This window comes from Podarcis bocagei (genome assembly GCF_964188305.1).
Source record: "Podarcis bocagei genome assembly, chromosome: 11".
Classification (NCBI taxonomy): Eukaryota; Metazoa; Chordata; class Lepidosauria; order Squamata; family Lacertidae; genus Podarcis; species Podarcis bocagei.
Genome location: NC_138136.1, coordinates 35,829,215 through 35,849,310, shown reverse-complemented (window position 1 = coordinate 35,849,310; position 20,096 = coordinate 35,829,215). Strand labels below are relative to the sequence as shown.

General features: G+C 41.8%; 1 protein-coding gene and 1 long non-coding RNA gene across 4 annotated transcripts in view; one reads left to right on the top strand and one right to left on the bottom strand.

Annotated features, from left to right (window-relative positions):
* Window positions 1-16,474, top strand: part of GCNT4 (glucosaminyl (N-acetyl) transferase 4) — a 24,854-nt gene extending 8,380 nt beyond the window's left edge. For 2 of the 3 annotated variants that reach the window (XM_081212515.1, XM_081212514.1), the window contains exons 2-3: window positions 4,124-4,309; window positions 10,281-16,474. In XM_081212515.1, the coding sequence (XP_081068641.1) occupies window positions 10,282-11,637 (1,356 nt within the window). In that variant the 5' untranslated portion in view covers window positions 4,124-4,309; window position 10,281 and the 3' untranslated portion in view covers window positions 11,638-16,474. The remainder of the gene's footprint in view (window positions 1-4,123; window positions 4,310-10,280) is intronic. The other variant, XM_081212513.1, reaches the window with a different exon arrangement.
* On the bottom strand, window positions 14,419-20,096 carry LOC308597075. The gene is made up of 2 exons (XR_014012819.1): window positions 18,205-20,096; window positions 14,419-17,524 (listed from the first exon to the last, which is right to left on the bottom strand). It is a non-coding gene; the product is annotated as an uncharacterized lncRNA (long non-coding RNA).

Genomic DNA, 20,096 nt, shown 5'->3' with positions numbered 1-20,096 from the left:
CTTTACAAGAGTGCTGTAAGCATGGGTGGAGAGCTAGATAAGGATATGAATATGCCCACAGGCTTCCTATTCCTTTTAATCGCTCTGCCAAGATTCAGGCGTGCATTTAGGTGAGGGTGAGAGAAAAATGCAGTCTTCCATATGCCCTGTGATCAGTCTCTGTGCCCATCAGGGGATCAGGTCCTTTGTCAGTTTGTTTAATTTATAATTTGGGGAGAATTCTAAATATTAAAAACCTTCTTTCCTTCTGTTTGTAAACCGAGTGAACACGTAGGACCTTCAATAAAATGTTGCAGGGTGGCATCTTCAAATATCTGAAGGGCTGTCACATGGGAAGCAAGCAAGCTTGTTTTCTGATGGTCTAGGGGGTAGGACCCAAACTCATGTATTCAAATGAAAGGAGGTTCCAACTAGACATTGGGAAGAACTTTATTATGGTAAGACCTGTGCAAGTAGACAGTGGGAACGGACTGCCTCCTTCATTAGAGAAGTTTTTAAACAGATGTTGGATGGCCGTTTGTCAGGGATTCTTTAGCTGTGATTCCCGCATTGTAGGGGGTGGACTAGATGACCCTTGGGATCCCTTCCAACTCTCCAGTTCTATGATTCAATGAATCCTCTTGCTTTGGGTTGCAGCCAGAGAGCCACACTGCCTTTCAGGATACTTCATTCCATTACCACCCCCCTCTGGTTTTCCACATCACAAAGAATCTGCCAGCATTCTGTGACCATTAAGTATTCTTAGTCCTCACCAGGCTGATTTTGAGCCACTTCCCCAATTTTTAAAAATATTTTTGCAAATGTTAGGGTTTCTCAATAACCTCCCTTAAGTGTGCGGATGTTGCTATTTTGGCAACGTAAAAAAAAAAAGGCATTTGGAGAATAGAGTTCACGGTTCCTATATATGATTGGCTGTCTGAAGGAATTAAGGGATATGTTGCAGAAGAAAATTCTTAACTGTTAATTAGTTGATTATCTGAATGAAATTGCCCATTTGAAGGAATCAAGGGACAACGTAATCATTAATAATGGAAATGAACCAAGAGACTGTTGTAGTCATGGCAGTAATCTTTTCCTATAGTTAATTGAATATTGCAAATTGATTTATGATCATGAAGGTTTAATTAGATTTGAGTCGTGGAAACAAGAAAATAGATTCATATTTTGTCTCAAGGAGGCTGAAAACTGGAAAGCAAATGCAGGCAATGATGTAAATTATAGTTCTTAATTTAAAAGAAGTAAAGAAATTTTGCAACCAGGATGATATTTTTAAAATGTTTTAAAATGCTTTTTGCTGATGTTTTTAAATATTTCTTGTAAGCTGCTTTATATTGCAATAAAGTGGCATATAAAGTTTGTTGAAATAAAATAGGCACACAGCATGGTTTCTTCCTGCTTTTCTTATACCCCATAACTTACGATTTCTGTTACTCTTCTTATTTTTTATTTTTTGTGTGTTTTCAGCACTAAACAAATAATAAACATTTTTAAAATAATAATAATAATAATGCAATGTTAAATTTAAAAGTTAAGATTTAATGTTAGCATGGTGTCAGCTTGTGCAAGTAACTGTGGCAGAAGGAAACTTTAGTCTAAGACAAGCCAGATACTTTTTTTTTATTTGTCTAGGGAAGGGTGAAGAAAAAAATTCTAAAAGCTGTCTTATGCAACATAATCCATCATGCTCCTTGAAACACCAAAACAAAGATACTAATGATAGGCTGCCAGGTTGAAATTCCAGTGCGAGTCGCAGAGAAGTTGAAGTATCCAAAAAAATAGATGCTTGTTTCTAAAAGGCATAAATGTTATGTGGTATTGACCAAATGATGAGGAAGCAGTATTTTTCAAGGCTGCAGTGTGTACACACTATCCTAAGAGTAAGCTCCATTATACTCAGTGAGACTTATGAGTAGATGTGCGCAATTCAGAAAGTAGAAAACTGGATTGAATGAAAAGTTACAGTTGCTGGAAACATCAGAAGTGTGTTCTATACTGTTATACAAAGCTAATGAAAACAGAGAACACTGAGGTATTGCTTAAAGCATCGCAGCACCACCCCAGGCATGTTTACTCAGAAGGAGTGACTCCCACTGAGTTCAGTTGGACTTACTCCTTGTTAAGTGTGTTTAGGGTTGCAGCCTTCTTGGCTGATAATTAGTTGGAGATTTTTCAATCCATAGTGTTCCCACAGTGGCTGACCATATTCCCATGGAAAGCCTGCAAGCTGGACATAAGAAGAGTTTGGATTTGATATCCTGCTTTATTACTACCTGATGGAGTCTCAAAGTGGCTAACATTCTCCTTTCCCTTCCTTCCCCACAACAAACACTCTGTGAGGTGAGTGGGGCTGAGAGACTTCAGAGAAGTGGGACTAGCCCAAGGTCACCCAGCAGCTTCATGTGGAGGAGCGGGGAATTGAACCCGGTTCACCAGATTACGAGACTACCGCTCCTAACCACTACATCACACTGGCAACAGCACTATGCCCACATGCAATTCCCAGCAACTGGTATTCAAAGACAGCTTTGACTTCCATGAATTTGTCCAATCCCTTTTTAAATCATCCAAGTGGCTGGTTATCGCTGACCTACTGTGGGAGTGAGTTCCATAGTTTAGCTGCAGTGCATGAAGAAGTACTTTCTTTTATATATCCTGGATCTTCCATTGTGGATGTCCACGATTTCTAGCGTTATGAAAAGGAGAAAAACTTTACTCTACCCACTTTCTTCATAATTTTCTAAACTTTTGTTATGTCACTTTTCCCTCACCTTTTCTCAAACTGAGAAGCCCCAACCCTGCAGCCTTTCCTCATAGGAGAGTTGCTCCATCTTATTATTTTGTTTGCCCTTTTCCAAACTCCTTCCAATTCCACAGTACTGCTTTTTAGGGACGCGGGTGGCGCTGTGGGTTAAACCACAGAGCCTAGAACTTGCCGATCAGAAGGTCGGCGGTTCGAATCCCCGTAACGGGGTGAGCTCCCGTTGCTCGGTCCCTGCTCCTGCCAACCTAGCAGTTCGAAAGCACGTCAAAGTGCAAGTAGATAAATAGGTACTGCTCCAGCGGGAAGGTAAACAGTGTTTCCGTGCGCTGCTCTGGTTCGCCAGAAGCGGCTTAGTTATGCTGGCCACATGACCCAGAAGCCGTACGCCGGCTCCCTCGGCCAATAAAGCGAGATGATAGCCGCAACGCCAGAGTCGGCCACGACTGGACCTAATGGTCAGGGGTCCCTTTACCTTTAACCAGAACTGTACACAGAACTCCAAATGTGGCCACACCATAGATTTGCTTAATGCCATTATGATATTGGCTTTTTTATTTTCAATTCCTTTCCTAATGATCCCTAGCATGGACTTCGCCTTTTTCACAGCTACCACACACTGGGTCAACATCTTCATCGGCTATCCAGTCTGACCCCAAGGTCTCGTTCCTGGTCAGTCATCGCCAGTTCAGACCCCATGAACATGTGACCTTAAGGTTTTTTGCCCCAACATGCATCACTTTACACCTGTTTACATTGAATTCCATTTGCCATTGTACTGCCCATTCACTCAATTTGGAGAGGTCCTTTTGAAGCTCTTTTTACCATCTCCTTTTGTTTTAATGACCCTGAACAATTTAGTATCATCAGCAAATCTGGTGACCTTGCTACTCACTCCTAACTCTTGATCGTTTATGAACAGGTTAAAGTTGCAGTGCCAATCCTTGAAGCACTCCACTCTCTCTATCTCTCCATTTGGAGAACTGTCCATTTGTTCCTATTCTCTGCTTCCTGCTACTTAACCAATAACTGATTCACAAAAGGACTTCTATTATTCCATGATGGCTAAGCTTACTCAGGAGTCTTTGATGAAGTTTCTTGTTGAAAGCTTTTTGAAAGTCGAAGCACACCTTGCCTCATCACAATCCGTGTGCTACTTCATGTAAAAACTCAGAAATGTCTTTGTTGCACCATACAGTAAAATGTAGGCCAGAGCCATTGTCCACATGATGTATTTATGTATTTGAAGTCTAAAAGCTATTTCCCAAAGTAGAGTTCACAGTGGCATTCAAAATTCAGATTGTTATGTCAGTGCAGGAAACTATTTTAAGACATCTTAACCCCCTTTTTCTTTGACCTTGACAGAAAGAAGTGTTTTTCCTTCATACTTGCATAGAATGGCTGCATACCTGAAAAGAGAGAATGGTCTAGAGCAGAGCTGATACAAATATGGGAAAAAACTATTTGGATGTAACCCATCAGTTTACATGGTGACTGCAAAGTATCCTACAACCCAGCACAAAGGGAACAGGATACAGAGAGATACAAAAGGTAGGTCTACAAATGCGGTGGGTCTAAACTCTCTAGAATCCTCTTTGAAATTGAAGTTGGAATATACATCAGACAGCTTTCTGGGTCATGTGGCCAGAATGACTACACCACTTCTGGTGCAACGGGTCACTGTGACGAGTGCCCAGCACACACGAAACACTGTTTACCCTCCTGCCACAGCGGTACCTATTTATCTACTTGAACTGGTATGCTTTTGAACTGCTAGGTTGGAAGAAGCTAGGACAGAGCAACAGAAGCTCACCCCGTCACATGGATTCGAACAAAAAATGCCCCGGCGCCAGGATAGCACCTGATGTTTCCACCATCTGGAGGTGCATGCCTGGGGATCCTTGGATCTTGACTGTTTTCCCACACTAGCAACACATCCTATAGAATTCTCTCTGTTATATTTTATCTGCACAATCAGAATGAATTTCAGGAACCAAAAAGCTGTATTGAAAAATATGACTTTCAAGTTGTCTGGCCCAAAAATGGCAACTAAGCATTATGTTTTGGTGAGGTTAACCCTGGTTTAAGGAGCCATTTGGCACCTAGCTGAGTTTCTAACACTGCTTCTGTCTGCTGCATGTTGCTTTTCTTGAAATGAAACCAGCATGTCCAGACTCATGACAGCAGGAATAAACCTGTTTGGGGGTGACTCAGAGATGTTTGGAAACAACAGGAAGGCGAGCTAACAGGTTTGAATTTTGTTGGCCCATTGTGAGTAAACACGCAATTAGGAGAGGAAAGTAGCTATGTGGAGGCTTCTTGTTAACTGAAAGTTAGCTCTATAAGCAGAACCCCTTATAGTTCTGGTATATTGCCTTTACATGGAAGTTTCCTGTGTCCAGTGCTGCATTGGGAACTCCAGAGTGCTTACAGCCTGTGCAGTGAGCCATTCGTGCAGGGAGGAAAGAGTGTATGACTCAATTTCCTTTGTTTTGTATAAATCCCAACAGGGAAAGGCCAAACTATAGGCTTCCTCAGCCCTCAGTCCTTGGTAAACTTGCATGACCACAGCACAAGCATATTAGTCATGCCCTTGAAATGAATAAAATTGGGTAGGCCAAGGAAGCAAAAGAACCATAATGGTAATAATGAAATTGGAAGATGACATGCTTAGCTCTAGAGTTGCGAGGCTTTCCTGTTAGTATTGTCAACCCCTGAGTGTCAGTGTTGAGACCTTGTAAGGGCTAAAAGTGATTTGTAGGCAACAGAATGTAAAAAGTGAGATAAGCCCAGTCCTAGCTGGAAACAAGGCCTTGTGTATGTACTGTATATATGCAGAAGCATCTCCAGGTAATTGGGTACCTCCGTAGACATGGAATAAACAAGACAAATTTATAATTTTTAGCAAGGATTTGATAATCCTTTAGCACTACTTCTCCTCTCCCGTATAAATTGCATTCTAAATGTGGCAGGGAGAAAAGACATGAAACTTTTTTTTTTTTTGGCAGCATGACTGAAATCCATAAAACTGCTATAGACACAAGGAACATGAAATTTGCAGTAGATTTGCTTTAATCATTGTAGTTATTTCATGCTCTCCTTTTCCTCAAATAAGGACAAGTTAATTATTGCTCGTTTATATAAACAAGAGATGCATGAAGCCTTGTCTCTCTCTCTCTCACACACACACGGATAACCTGTACATTTGTACAAAATGTTTTGTGCTTCATTTGTGGGCAACTACAAGAAATCTTGCCTGGTACCAGTTGGGCTATTTAAAGATTTGTGACTCAGCTGAGGTGATAATTTGATTAAAATACTTTAATGTCACTTAGCACCTCTTGCCCAGAAAAGTATCTAAGGTGTAAATGCCTGTTTACATCATGCAGTGTGTTTCAAACTTACGTGAGAAACCAGATGAAATCCTTCAAAGAATGAGAGCCATCTTAAAGCCCAACCCTATTTAGGTCTACTCAAAGTAAGCCCTATTTTGTTCAGTGAGGATTACTTACAAGTAAATGTGCTTTCAGCACAACCCTACAAATGTCTCTCTAAGTAGATAAATTTCTACTTAGAATATGGTCTACTGTGCATGGTGGGGTTTACTCACAGGTAAATGAGAATACAGTGGTACCTCTGGTTGCGAACGGGATCCGTTCCGGAGGCCCATTGGCAACATGCAAAGAACGCAACCCGCAGCGGCACATCTGCACACGTGCGGGTTGCAGTTCGCTGCTTCTGCGCATGCATGTGACATCATTTTGCATTTCTTCGCATGCGCGAGTGGCGAAACCCGGAAGTAACCCTTTCCGGTCCTTCCGGGTCATCGCGGGACGTAACCTGAAAGAACGTAACATGAAGTGGACGTAACATGAGGTATGACTGTAGGATCGCATTCTTAGGCTTCAGTCCTATTCTTCCTTACCTGAGAATAAGCTCTATTGAACACATTCATCTTCTGAGTTTATTCAACATGTAAGGTGGGCTAGTCCACCTCCCAAATCTCTTTCCTATTGACCTCCACAACTTTGCAAATGAGGAAAAGATAAGAAGAGTCTTGCTCAATTAGGCCAAGGGTCCGTCTGCTCCATCATCCCGTTCTCACAATGGCTGACTTGATGCCTATGGGAAACCCACAAGCAGGACCTGAGTGCAACAGCCCCTTCCCTTCTTCTAATTCCCAGCACATGGCATTCAGAGGCACACTGCCTCTTGACAGTCAAGGTAGAACATAGTCATTGTGGCTAGTAGTCTTATTTTCCATGAATTTGCTTTATCCTTCTATGGATCCATCCAAGTTGGTGGCCATCAGTACATCTTGTGGTAGCAAATTCCATAGTTTAACTATGTGATTTCCTTTTGTCTGCCCTGAATCTACCAACGTTCATCTCTATCCACATGCATAATCACACCAAAGGAGAGGCAAGTGACACATTCTAGTCAGGCAAAAACACTTGGGGTCAAGTGAGGGGGAGAGTCCAAAAGGCCAGACAGAGAGGTCTAGAGGGCCATATTTGCCTCCACCCTGCACACCTGAGGTTCCTCACTCCTATACTAAACACAGAAGGTTCTGATGCAAACCAGAAAACTAGTGCCTCTCATTTTGAAAGGCCAAGTACTAAGTATCCCTAGGATCAAGAAGAGCGTAGACCCTCATTCTGTGGCTGATTGGAGATTGTGAGTTTGGAGTTAGCATGATCTCATGCATCACATAAAACCTTTTGAGAAATTGCAGCTGAATCATTATGGTTTTCCAGTACATCAGGGTTTCTGAAGATGGTGCTGTGTTTAGAATATTTTGCCTTGTAGTTAAAACTCAGCCTTCTGGGGTTTAGGAAATGAGGTGGCCTGCTAGTCCACATGATATTAGCTACAAGCAAATATATGGCTATATCCAACACTTATTCTGGAGCTATTCAGAAATTATGTTGGTTCACCGTTTATGTATTCATCAGTCTGTTTGAGGGCAAAGCTCTCAATTTGTAATGGGTTTTGCATAATAAAGACTGTACAATGCACCCACTGTACAGTATTTGCTGAACAAGGCATAGTCTTGCCAATCTCTGTGCATGTGTATCCTCTGCTGACGGTGTGTTTCTGAGCTGTCTCTTTCAACAAATCTGTGAGGAGCTAACCCAGCTGCCTGGTGTTTCCCTTGCTGCTGACTGCATGCCCAGGCACTTGATGTGAGAGGATTCCTTCTCACAAGAAAAGGAATTCTTGAGGCTTCAGCCTTTATGCATAGTTCCATTTAAAAGCAGAGGGTTTGGCATCCTCAGTATGTTTCATCTAACAATAAATGTTTCCCGGCAATGTTGCTGCTAAAAGCAATATATTTGGGTGTGGATCACTTCATGCCTTTGTTTTCTTGTTTACAGTAACAAAATTACTGAGTTTTAGGAACACCCAGTGTTGTGTTGTCCCCCACCCCACAAACACTTCATGAAGTTGAAATATTGGCACAATTTTGTTTTATTTATTTATTGAATTTATATATCGCACTATACCCGCAGGTATAGCATTCATCTGTTGCCCCACATGGCTGTTTTTACAAAACATTTATCTGTTAATGCTGTGATGTCCTTCAGCAACAAATACCCCTGAATTTATAGAAAAATAATATATGGGATACAGTAATTTCTGAGCATCTCACCAGACACAGAAGGGCTATTAAAGGCATAATGAATAGAGACAGCTTCCAAGAAACATGGGCCCATTTCTTTAACTATGATAATGTCAAAAATCAAAACCTTCTTATACCAACTGCTCAGTTTTCTCAGTGGACAGGTTAATATGTTTGATGTTGAACGTGTAAGTGTATGTCTAGAGACAATGGATAAAACAAAAACCAGCAAATGTGCTGCTGGATAAGTGTTTAATGGTTCTTGTATTTGTTTAAAAAAACAACCAAAAATTGATTTTAAAATATGCACGTTGGCACATAAAAAGGAAAAGTCTTATTATTAAGGAAATGGAGAAGAAAAGTAAACCCAGATCAAAACTGTACAAAAGCACAGTATGTTAAAAATAGCAGAGTTTTAAAATACTGCAATGGAGGGAAAAATCAACAACTGTAATCTTCACTAATCAATTTATATAGCAGCGGTAGCCAATGTGGTGCCCCCCCCCAATGTTTTAGACAACCACCAGCCCCAGTCAGCATGGCCAATGTTCAATGATAAGTTGTAGCAGGAGAATGGTACTGGCTTTTCTACCCGGGATGGAGTACCTGTAGCCTTCCAGGAACTGTTGGATTCCAACTCCCATCAGCCCCAGCCATCACGGTCAGCAGTGATGGGATTGTGGGAGCCATCCCTGATATATCCACAAAAAGTAACGGTAGACGTGTTGGCCATTAAAAGCATCTTCAGATGCAGTGTGGGAGGTGGCAGATGTTCCTGTGAGGTGCAGATTTCAGGTTGCCTCTTGTGAAAGAGAAATGCATTGTGGCCATTTTAGTTGGCCTACTAAGGGTATTGCGCTAATACGGATTTTGATTATTCACCATTCTTCTTTGTGAAGAGCTGGCCTATTTTACCCATTTCTTTTGAAGTTTTATTCAATGCATCAGCAAAATCCTTTGTGCTACCTATATAGATGTTCCCCCAAACTGGTAAAATTTTAACTGTGACATTCAGCCTCCAGAGTACCAAATCTCATTCTCTTTCTTGCTTGTCCAGCAATAGCACCTGTATCACTGTTGAGAGGGATCTCAGGAGGCTCCTTGTCAAGTGTAACTTTGCTCTTTCATCACCGAGAAGGACAGGGCAGGGAGGAGCCACAGTGAGGGATGGAGTGTGGCTGTCCCTCATGCTTAGGACAGCCTAGTTTCTGCTTCAGTCTGTCAAATCAGTGGGCACTTCACTAGTTCAGCATAGTAGCCCCAGCAGATGTGGGTGGCGCTGTGGTCTAAACCACTGAGCCTCTTGGGCTTGCTGATTGGAAGGTTGGTGGTTCGAATCCCCGCAATGGAGTGAGCTCCCATTTCTCTGTCCCAACTCCTGCCAATCTAGCAGTTCGAAAGCATGCCAGTGCAAGTAGATAAAGAGGTACCACTGTGGTGGGAAGGTAAACAGTGTTTCCGTGCACTCCGGCTTTCATCACGGTGTTCTGTTGTGCCAGAAGTGGTTTAGCCATGCTGGCGACACAACCTGGAAAGCTGTCTGTGGACAAACACCGGCTCCCTTGGCCTGAAAGCGGGATGAGCGCCGCAACCCCATAGTCGCCTTTGACTGGACTTAACTGTCCAGGGGTCCTTTACCTTTTTACCTTTTTAGTAACCCCAACAGTACTGTAATTATGACAGCTGATATTTCATTTCATTTACTGGTCAGACCTGGGATTCAGGAAACAAAGTTTTGTGTAAAGTTAATGAATCATATTTAGTTAGTGATGGTTTGAGATGATCGTAAGGAACTGTAGAACAGCCCATTAGAGCTGCAGTCTTGTCAGTGTTTGTCTTATATGTGAAAAGTATAGAATTGTCTTTAATTCCCTGGCTGTATCTTCTTTCTTTTCACAGGATGAAGAGACATAAATGCTCCTCTAATTATCCAACAAGACGGCATCTCTTGATCTTGTTTTTAACAGCGTGGCTGCTCTTGCTGCTGAAACTTCTCAGAGTTGAGCTGCTCCCTCACAAAAATATTTATTTTGTAGAACCTTTTTTAAGCACCTCATCATTTGTGAAAAACAAATACACATTTTCCCAAAAAGACACCCAGTATGAGATTAACTGTTCCTCCATATACGATCAGGATCCTGTGGAGATTGGGAAATCTTTAGAGATAAGGAGACAATCCATTATCGATTTAGATGATGATGATGTTGTAACAATGACTAGTAACTGTCAGCTGTACCGTGCAATTAGAGGATATCACCTAAAGCCCGTCTCTCTGGAAGAGGAAAAATTCCCATTAGCTTATTCTCTGGTTGTTCATAAAGATGCAATAATGGTTGAGAGGCTCATCCATGCAATATACAGCAGTCAAAATGTTTACTGTATCCATTATGACAAAAAGTCCTCTAGCACTTTTAAGAATGCTTTGGATAATCTGGCCAAATGTTTCCCCAATATTTTCATTGCGTCCAAATTGGAGGTGGTGGAATATGCCCATATTTCAAGGCTCCAGGCAGATTTGAATTGCTTATCTGATTTGCTTAAGTCCTCCATCCCATGGAAGTATGTAATCAATTTATGTGGCCAAGATTTTCCTCTGAGATCGAACTTCGAGCTCGTGTCTGAATTTAAGAAGTTAAATGAAGGAAACATGCTGGAGACAACCAAACCGAGTAGCAGTAAAAAGGAACGATTTACCTATCACTACGAACTTCAGAAAATGCCTTATGACATGAAGATGCCTGTGAAAACCAATATCTCTAAGGACCCAGCACCCCACAATATAGAAGTTTTTGTGGGCAGTGCCTATTTTGTGTTATGTCGAGCTTTTGTACAGCATGTCCTAGAAAGTTCCATTGCTCAAGATTTTTTTGAATGGTCAAAGGACACTTATTCACCTGATGAACATTTCTGGGCAACCCTTGTTCGTGTTCCTGGAGCACCTGGAGGGATTTCAAGGACAGCTCAGGATATCTCAGATCTTCAGAGCAAAACTCGTTTAGTAAAATGGAATTACCTTGAAGACCATCTCTATCCTCCCTGTACTGGTACACATCTCCGTAGTGTGTGCATCTATGCAGCTGCAGAATTGAGGTGGCTTATAAACTATGGGCACTGGTTTGCTAATAAATTCGACTCAAAAGTGGACCCAGTTTTAATAAAATGTTTGGCAGAAATGCTTGCAGACCAGCAGAAAGAATGGGTTGAGTTGTCTTCTGAAAAACTTTTTATGCACAGGACATTTACAGATGTCTCATAACAATATAGCATACCTATGGTTGGATTTCTGCCATTTTTTAAAATGTGGAATTGCTGAATCGAGCCATATCACTCCTTGGAATACCTCCTGAAAGCATCTCTCTGATCTGTCTCAGTGGAATTCTAGTACACTGCTAATATGTGCAATTAAATGCAAGGCTTGTTTAGATCCTTGGAGCAGAGGTAGGATCGTGGGAAGTGAGAGGCACTCTACAGCAATTCAATAGACCAAGAAAGGCCCTGGCTTAATCCGGTGGTTCTCAATACTTTTGAACTCGGCACTCCTTTACAAATTTACTCTGCTTTCTGCCACCGTTGACCAACACAAGATGGTTCTTGCATGTTGTCATATGTGTGCATGTTGCATACAAGGATCTATAGACAAGGAGTACCAATCCAAATCCAGCATTAGAAGAAAAAAGAAGAGGACAACTCTGACCACGCCTACTCCAAACTATGCGCAGGGACGCATAGGTGAAACAAAGCAACCGCTATTTCCAAATCAGGTTAGGATGGTGATGTACTGTAGAACAGTCACATCCACAAATTGAATGAAGCTCAGTCCCCTGCTAGGGCCATTCAACCCACCCAGGCCTTTGCTACTGACTGTAGGAACAAGCGTCACATCTTTCTCTTAAATTCACCCCCTCCAGGTGGAGAACACCTCATAGGTTGATAAATGCTGGCTTAACCCATATAAGGCACTGTGTCAGATTCTGCTCATGATTATGCCTATACTGAGCCTTCATTATCTTTTACTTCGTGTGGTCATTTGATTATTCCTATGCAAAGTGATTGTAAAATGTTACCAAATCAATTGCCTCTTTGTTAAACTTCTGTGCCATGCCTTTGATAGATGATGTTATTATTTAAGCTGTTGTGTCCTTCGAAGCTGGCTGAGTAGCTTTGGAATAGTGTTTCTTGGTGCTCATGCTCCTTATGAGCATGCTATCTACAAGGTGGTCAAAAAAGATGCACACCACAGTACAGTGGTACCTCTGGTTATGAACTTAATTCGTTCCGGAGGTCCATTCTTAACCTGAGGTACCACTTTAGCTAATGGAGCCTCCCACTGCCGCCGCACAATTTCTGTTCTCATCCTGGGGCAAAGTTCTTAACCCAAGGTACTACTTCTGGGTTAGCGGAGTCTGTAACCCGAAATGTTTGTAACCCGAGGTGTTTGTAACCCGCGGTACCACTGTATAGTACAGTAAAATGTTTAAATCGTAGTCTAATGGTGAGGTTCTTGTGGTGAGCATCTCTTTGAGCCAACTTGTATATATATAATTCAGCATGCATCTTCCCTGTGCAATAATAATTCTTGCCCAGAACTTGTACAAGTGTTTTATTTCACGACATGATATACTTGTAACTGTTCAGGTATGGGGGATACAGGTATCTCTCTTCTAGCTTCTGCCACAATTGCTGTAAATCCAGCATGCAAGCTGCAGTTTGACTTTTAAATGTAATTCCTTTACTAGCACTGTTACTGTTGCTGAGATTCTATGCGTGAGATAGCGTACCACTGTCATGGGCATCTGTTAAGACGGTGCATGGAAACATCGCTGATGACAAGATTCACTTCTTAGCCAAGCCTGTGAAAATCTTGTTAGGAGTTCTTAGGGTTTACGGTAGTTTATTTTTGTGTACTGTTTTTATACAGAGTGCTTATATAGTCAAAAGTTGCAAACAGGAGCAAGGATTCGTTCTCTCCTCCTTTAACTTTGTTTCTTTGAAAGATATACGCTCTCCTCTCAATTTTACCTGTCTCATCAAAGGATCCTCCCTCCATCAAAGTTACTTCTTTCTCCATTGCGTTCATTTAGGTTTCTTGGATAAACTTAATAGCCTTGTACTATGTTTCCTGTAATGTAGGTGCAGGATCTGGTCTAGAGAAAGCATAGCAATAAAGATGAAGTTACTCCCATTTTTAACAGCAATAATAATTATCTATAACAGGCATAGGCAAACTCGGCCCTCCAGATGTTTTGAGACTACAATTCCCAGCATCCCTGACCACTGGTCCTGTTAGCTAGGAATGATGGGAGTTGTAGTCCCAAAACATCTGGAGGGCTGAGTTTGCCTATGCCTGATCTAGATTCTCCTACAAAAAACCCCTCTTGTTTTTCTTTAAAAATGAATGTTCACATAAATGTTTTGAAACCCCCACCCTATGATATAATATAGCACCAATATGAATAGTGACAGAAATAAAAAAATATGCATAAGACAATCAGGAAATGAAATCTGCAGCACAGGGAATAAAATAAGTTGTCATACAAATAAATTATACCATTTATGGATCAATGGTAAATAAGGCTTGGTCTGGTGGACACTTCGAAAATAAGGCCTCCAGGAATCAGTGTATGTTGCAGAACAATGGGTACAATCTGAGTTCCCTCAACATTAAAAAAAATGTGTTTGAGAGATAGATAGCTTGCCTAAGAGCAATAAGAAATCAATTGGACCCCTAGCTGGAACTGGGGTTTTCCATTTAAGGCGAAACCTTTCTGTGTATTTTCTTTATCATAATTTTATTTTGAGGTGATTATTAGGTTTTAAAAGCCAAATTAATACAGTTTTCATCTGCTTGTGCCATAATTTTGTGTAGCAGTTACTCAATGAGTAATGGTTCATTCTGTCCACTCTTCTTCCAACCCTCCAGGTAGAATATGGTAGCTACAGTATTAAAGTACAGTCAATGATGATATTGTTACTGAGATTGAGACAGATCCAGAGCTGTACTGCAACAGACAGGGGTGTTTGTAAACCTTGGAAGGTATGGAAACCAAACCACCAGGAGCTGGAACATATTCCTTATGAAGAAGAAAAGCGACTATAGAGGTACATGAAAAAGATTTGCAAAATTATGTGTGGTGTGGAGAAACTGTGAGGGTTTTCGCCTATACTAGATTTTGAACCCGGTTGAAACCAATTGGCAGGAGAATCAGGATAGACAAAGGAAATTAGGTTTTTGACACTGCACCTCATTAATTTATGGAACTTGCTGCCACAATATGATGTCATGGTCAGTAGTTTAGTTGCCTTTGAAAGGGGATTAGACAAATAAATGAAGCATGTCTATCAGTGTCCATAAAGATCCTTGATAGCTATGGGCACTTTTTAAGAGGAAATAAAGTATGCCAATGAATACCAGGTGCTTCAAGCAAAACCAGGAGAGGACAGTTTCTTGCTTGTCACCTCAGCCTAGTCATTGTAGAAAATGAGATGCTGGAATAGATGACTTGGCTAATTCAGCAGGAATCTTGCAGAGTACAACTATGTATAGTGTTACTTACTGGATCACACGAGAGAGAGAGTACCTTTACAGGAGCGACTTCAGCCACAGTGTCTTAGGTATGCTTCATATGGATAATATGCTGGGTGGAGAAATACATGCCACGCCAGCAATTTATTCAAACGGTTTGCCACTGTAGACAATGAGCTCACTGTATGAAGCTTTCAGTTTTCAAGAAGCCTCCTGTTACATACTGCTCTTTGCAGGGCCACTCTTGCCCTCCTTCTGTGGCACAAATAGGTTAGAATCTGAGAAACATTTCTGTGTGTGCATTTTTCATGATAAATTGAAGAGGAGGAGGTTAAGTGTACCTTCTCCGTGCACCAAATCTCAGCCATTCACATGGCATGAGTTGAACCCAGCTGCCAAGTGACTTGCTGGGGTTGTATTTGGGGAAAGGGGGCACGTTTAATCCTCCCCCCTTTTAATTTCCCTTGAAGACCAATAACCTTTTGCACTCAGAGCAGTTGCCTGTGTCTGAGGCACATCCTTTGCACTATTAAGCCTACTTGGAGGGAAAAGGCAGCAAGCAGCCTCCAAGTAATGGTGCCTACCCTTTGCACAAACAGATCAAGAGGAAATGGAGAGCAGGAGAAAAGGCCATTTTCTCTCTTTCAGAGGGAAAAATGGATAAGGGTGGTTTTAGTCATGCACTCTACGAAACAGGTAAAGTACCATGTTTATTGGATTATTTAAATGAAACAAATTGTTGACCTCATAAAAAAGTATTCCTTTGTCTCCTCTGTGTCCCTTCCTGAACTCCAGAACTAAGAAAATAAACACAGAGGGTTTGCCACAAAGAGGATCTTATTTTGTACACATGGAGCTATATGTCTGCTGCATGGCTCATGCAGCAAATACACTTCAGGTGTATTTGCACCTATAAGCCATTGCCTCTATAGAGTAGTCTGTCTTACCTTTGAGAAGCCTTGTGCTCAAATAATCCTACTAGGCTAAGTGGAAATTGTATGCACACTTCAAAAATGATTCCATAGCCCCTCTTCTATTTCCATGCTTTGTTTTCTGAGAGTCCCCTAAAGAATTTAGTGCAGCAGGTGCACAGACATAACACAACTTTTACTCATTGCTGTCAACTTTTCCCTTTTCTTGCGAGGAATCCTATGCTAGGAACTAGGTGTGTTATCTGCGCAATGAATAGCTTTCACCATCTCCTGAGCAATTCCTGAAAACTATACTGGTTGATTTATCCAATGTTTGGATAAATCAACCAGTATAGTTTTCAGGAATTGCTCAGGAGATGGTGAAAGCTATTCATTGCGCAGATGATGACAATCAGGGCTATTCTGCAGGAATTGTGACAAATGGTGGCAGCTTTGAAAATAACACACCTAGTTCTCTCTAAGGAGTGTGTTTTTGTATGTGAGGTGAAGATAAAATGTCAAGCTTCTGAGAATTTTTATGCTGAGAACATCTTGCTGTTGTGCAGCATTTGGTGAACGTTGGCCTTGTTCAGGATTTTACCTGGATATTATTGTGGAAAATAATTGTAAATGCCAAAATAAATCTGATGTGAATGTGATGTTGCCTACAAATGTGAGTTGATTTCTCTTCTTGGCTCTTTATACAGGCATAGATAATGGGAGCCCCCACAATCTCAGTGTTTTGTGCTTTCCCAGAATCTACTACTTACATTCAAATACTCACCCATAAGGTTCCTATCACATTGGAAATCTCAAAGGCCTATTAATAATGCTAATTCTAAGCTTTTTTTGTTTCACCTTTAAATGCACAAGTGAAAAACACGACTAATGGGTAGATAATACTCCATTCACCCCTTGCTCTCCCTTGCATTTTTCTGTTAGTTGCCTCTGAGAGCTAACTCAGAGGAGGTAACTCACAGTGGGGTCCATTGGCCGCCACCTCTATTAGTTCATTCAGTTGGGGAAATTCCTGGATTGAGCTGGCTTGCAGCCACATTGGTGGCCAGTCCTTCTATAAGCCAGCCATTCATTCCAGGATAATGCCGTTAAACAGATCTGCACAGTTTGAATACTGTGTACAACTCTGGTCACCTTGCCTCAAAAAGGACATTGTGAGGTTGTGAAAAGGTTCAGAAAGGGGCAACCGAAAAGGTCAAGGAGATGGAGCCAGTCCCGTAAAAGGGAAGGTTGCAAACATTTGGGGTTTTTTAGTTTAAACAGAAAGGGTGATTAAGAAGTAACTTGAAAGAAGTACAGTATATAAAGCAATGCATAGATAGAGAAAAGGTTTTATCTCTTATGTTGCTAGAGCTTGTGAACATCCAGTGAAGATGAATGTTGAAAGATTCAGGACAGATGAAAGTACTTATTCACACAGTGCCTAGTTAAACTATGGAACTCACCAACTTTAAATGATTCATCAAATTCATCGAGGTAAAGGCTATCAGTGGCTGCTGAGCAGGGTGGTTATCTTCTGCTTCCGCGGCTGGAAGCACTATGCTTCTGAATACCAGTTGCTGGAAAACACAGGAGAGGAGAGAGCTGTTGTGCTCAGGTCCTGCTTGCCAGCTTCCCACAGGTACCTGGTTGACCACTGTTGAGCAACAGGATACTTGTCTAGATGGGCCACTGGCCTGATCCAGCAGGCTCTCCTTGCGTTCTTTGTTGTTGTTTAGTCGTTTAGACATGTCCGACTCTTCATGACCCCATGGACCAGAGCATGCCAGGCACTTCTGTCCTCCAGTGCCTCCGGCAGTTTGGTCAAACTCATGCTGGTAGCTTCGAGAACATTATCCAACCAACTCGTCCTCTGTCGTCCCCTTCTCCTTGTGCCCTCCATCTTTCCCAACATCAGGGTCTTTTCCAGGGAGTCTTCTCTTCTCATGAGGTGGCCAAAGTATTGGAGCCTCAGCTTCACGATCTGTCCTTCCAGTGAGCACTCAGGCCTGATTTCCTTCAGAATGGAGAGGTTTGATCTTCTTGCAGTCCATGGGACTCTCAAGAGTCTCCTCCAGCACCATAATTCAAAAGCATCAATTCTTCGGCGATCAGCCTTCTTTATGGTCCAACTCTCACTTCCATACATCACTACTGGGAAAACCATGGCTTTAACTATACGGACCTTTGTTGGCAAGGTGATGTCTCTGCTTTTTAAGGTGCTGTCTAGGTTTGTCATTGCTTTTCTCCCAAGAAGCAGGCGTCTTTTAATTTCATGGCTGCTGTCACCATCTGCAGTGATCATGGAGCCCAAGAAAGTAAAATCTCTCACTGCCTCCATTTCTTCCCCTTCTGTTTGCCAGGAGGTGATGGGACCAGTGTCCATTCTTACATTCTTAAGTTCTTACAATATCACAATTGAAACCACGGTCAACTTTTGGCTAACATGGAACTTCCCCTTTTTAGAAATGAATCCAGAAGCTTGAATAACAGATGTATGGAACACTCCTTCATTTACTTTGCCCACTGGCTGCTGCCATCCTCTGATTACAACCCAACTGAGTGTCACAAAAGTTAATGTCAAATTCTCATTAACACCATCAGATTCAACATTTAGTACTTAAAAGCTTCAGTCCAAATGGAAAACAAATTGGGATATTCATACTTCCTTTCGATGAAGTGAAAGAAAGCTTTTGGCAACCAAAGTATCACTTATGACAGAAAAAAAGGATTTGGGCACATATTTTATAATGGAACTAAAATATGCCTAGCATGGTGAGGGAGAAGAAAATGGAATTTTAGTATTTGCTTTGGGAATGAAAGAGTTTTTAAACAGAGAACCACACAAATATTAGCACTGAAAATATTAGGATTGAATTGCCACCTTGGTTTCAGAAAATCTATTGAAGACTACTGTATTAGAGTGTTTTATTTGAATAAGAAAATTGGTCTGACGAGATGAAAGGCATTTCTTGTGCATTAGTGGTGTAACTTTGCTTTTTAATCCCATGATGACATTAATATTGATGCTTTGGAACGTCTTTAAGAGCATAAATGAAATGGCTATGACTTTAGTAAGGCAAACCTGACAATCTAACCCTCTTCTTTCTTATGCGGTATTTAAGGTTTTGTGGCTTGGGAAGACCTTTGGAAACGCAGTTGCCACTGAAGGTTCAGAAACAAGACAGTTTATTGTTAGGAAAGGAAGTGCTCAGTTAAATTATTGTTCTTCTGCACCACAGACTTATATGCTCCTAACCTTCCAACATCCTCTTCCTGACTTTCAGTTCAGACTTCCCAGATTCAAAACAATGCCCCTGAAAATAGCAACTTCCACCACTATTTCAAACTGTATAAAATAGAGTAAGACAGGCTTCTTAAACTATGTTTCATGGCGCTGATAACTCCTAATTTTCATAAATGGATTTTGCTCCTGTGCAAAGCTAACTTATAAAGATTTGGAGTTAATTCTTTCATGTTGAGAGATGAAGGCTTGGCTCAAACTTTCAAAATCTGAGTTCAATACAAAGGAGAAGGGAGTAGGAAGTCTAATTTCCATTAGTTCTTTCCTTCAATGACAGCCTCTATACCAGGGGTCACCAATCTAAGGCCCATGGGCCAGAAGCAGCCCGCGGAGGTTGTTTGACCGGCCCATGAGCTGCCCCCGAACCGAGGTACCCGATTGCTGTGCTAAACCAGCGTAGCGTGGTGCAGGGACTCACTTCAGTTGTCTGCGCAGATGCAGACACTCCAAAAATCACAGGTGGCGCACAATCCAGCCCACAGAGGAATCTCCGTGGGACCGATCCGGCCCAGGCAAGATAAACCTTGCTGCAAGATAAACCCAGGCAAGATAAACCCTGCTCTGTACCATTCCTGAAGGTTCCCCACCCCTTGGAAACTGTTTTGTTTTTTGGTGGAGTGATACTGCGGTGCTGTGGAAAGAAGGGGATGGATGAGCTCTATTCTGGGAGAGGAACCATACTTGTGATGGCTAGAATTCAATCCCGCCGAGACCATATAACACCAGTCTTGAAAGACCTACATTGGCTCCCAGTACGTTTCCGAGCACAATTCAAAGTGTTGGTGCTGACCTTTAAAGCCCTAAACGGCCTTGGTCCAGTATATCTGAAGGAGCGTCTCCATCCCCATCGTTTTACCCGGACACTGAGGTCCAGCACCGAGGGCCTTCTGGCGGTTCCCTCACTGCGAGAAGCCAAGTTACAGGGAACCAGGCAGAGCGCCTTCTCGGTAGTGGCGCCCTCCCTGTGGAATGCCCTCCCG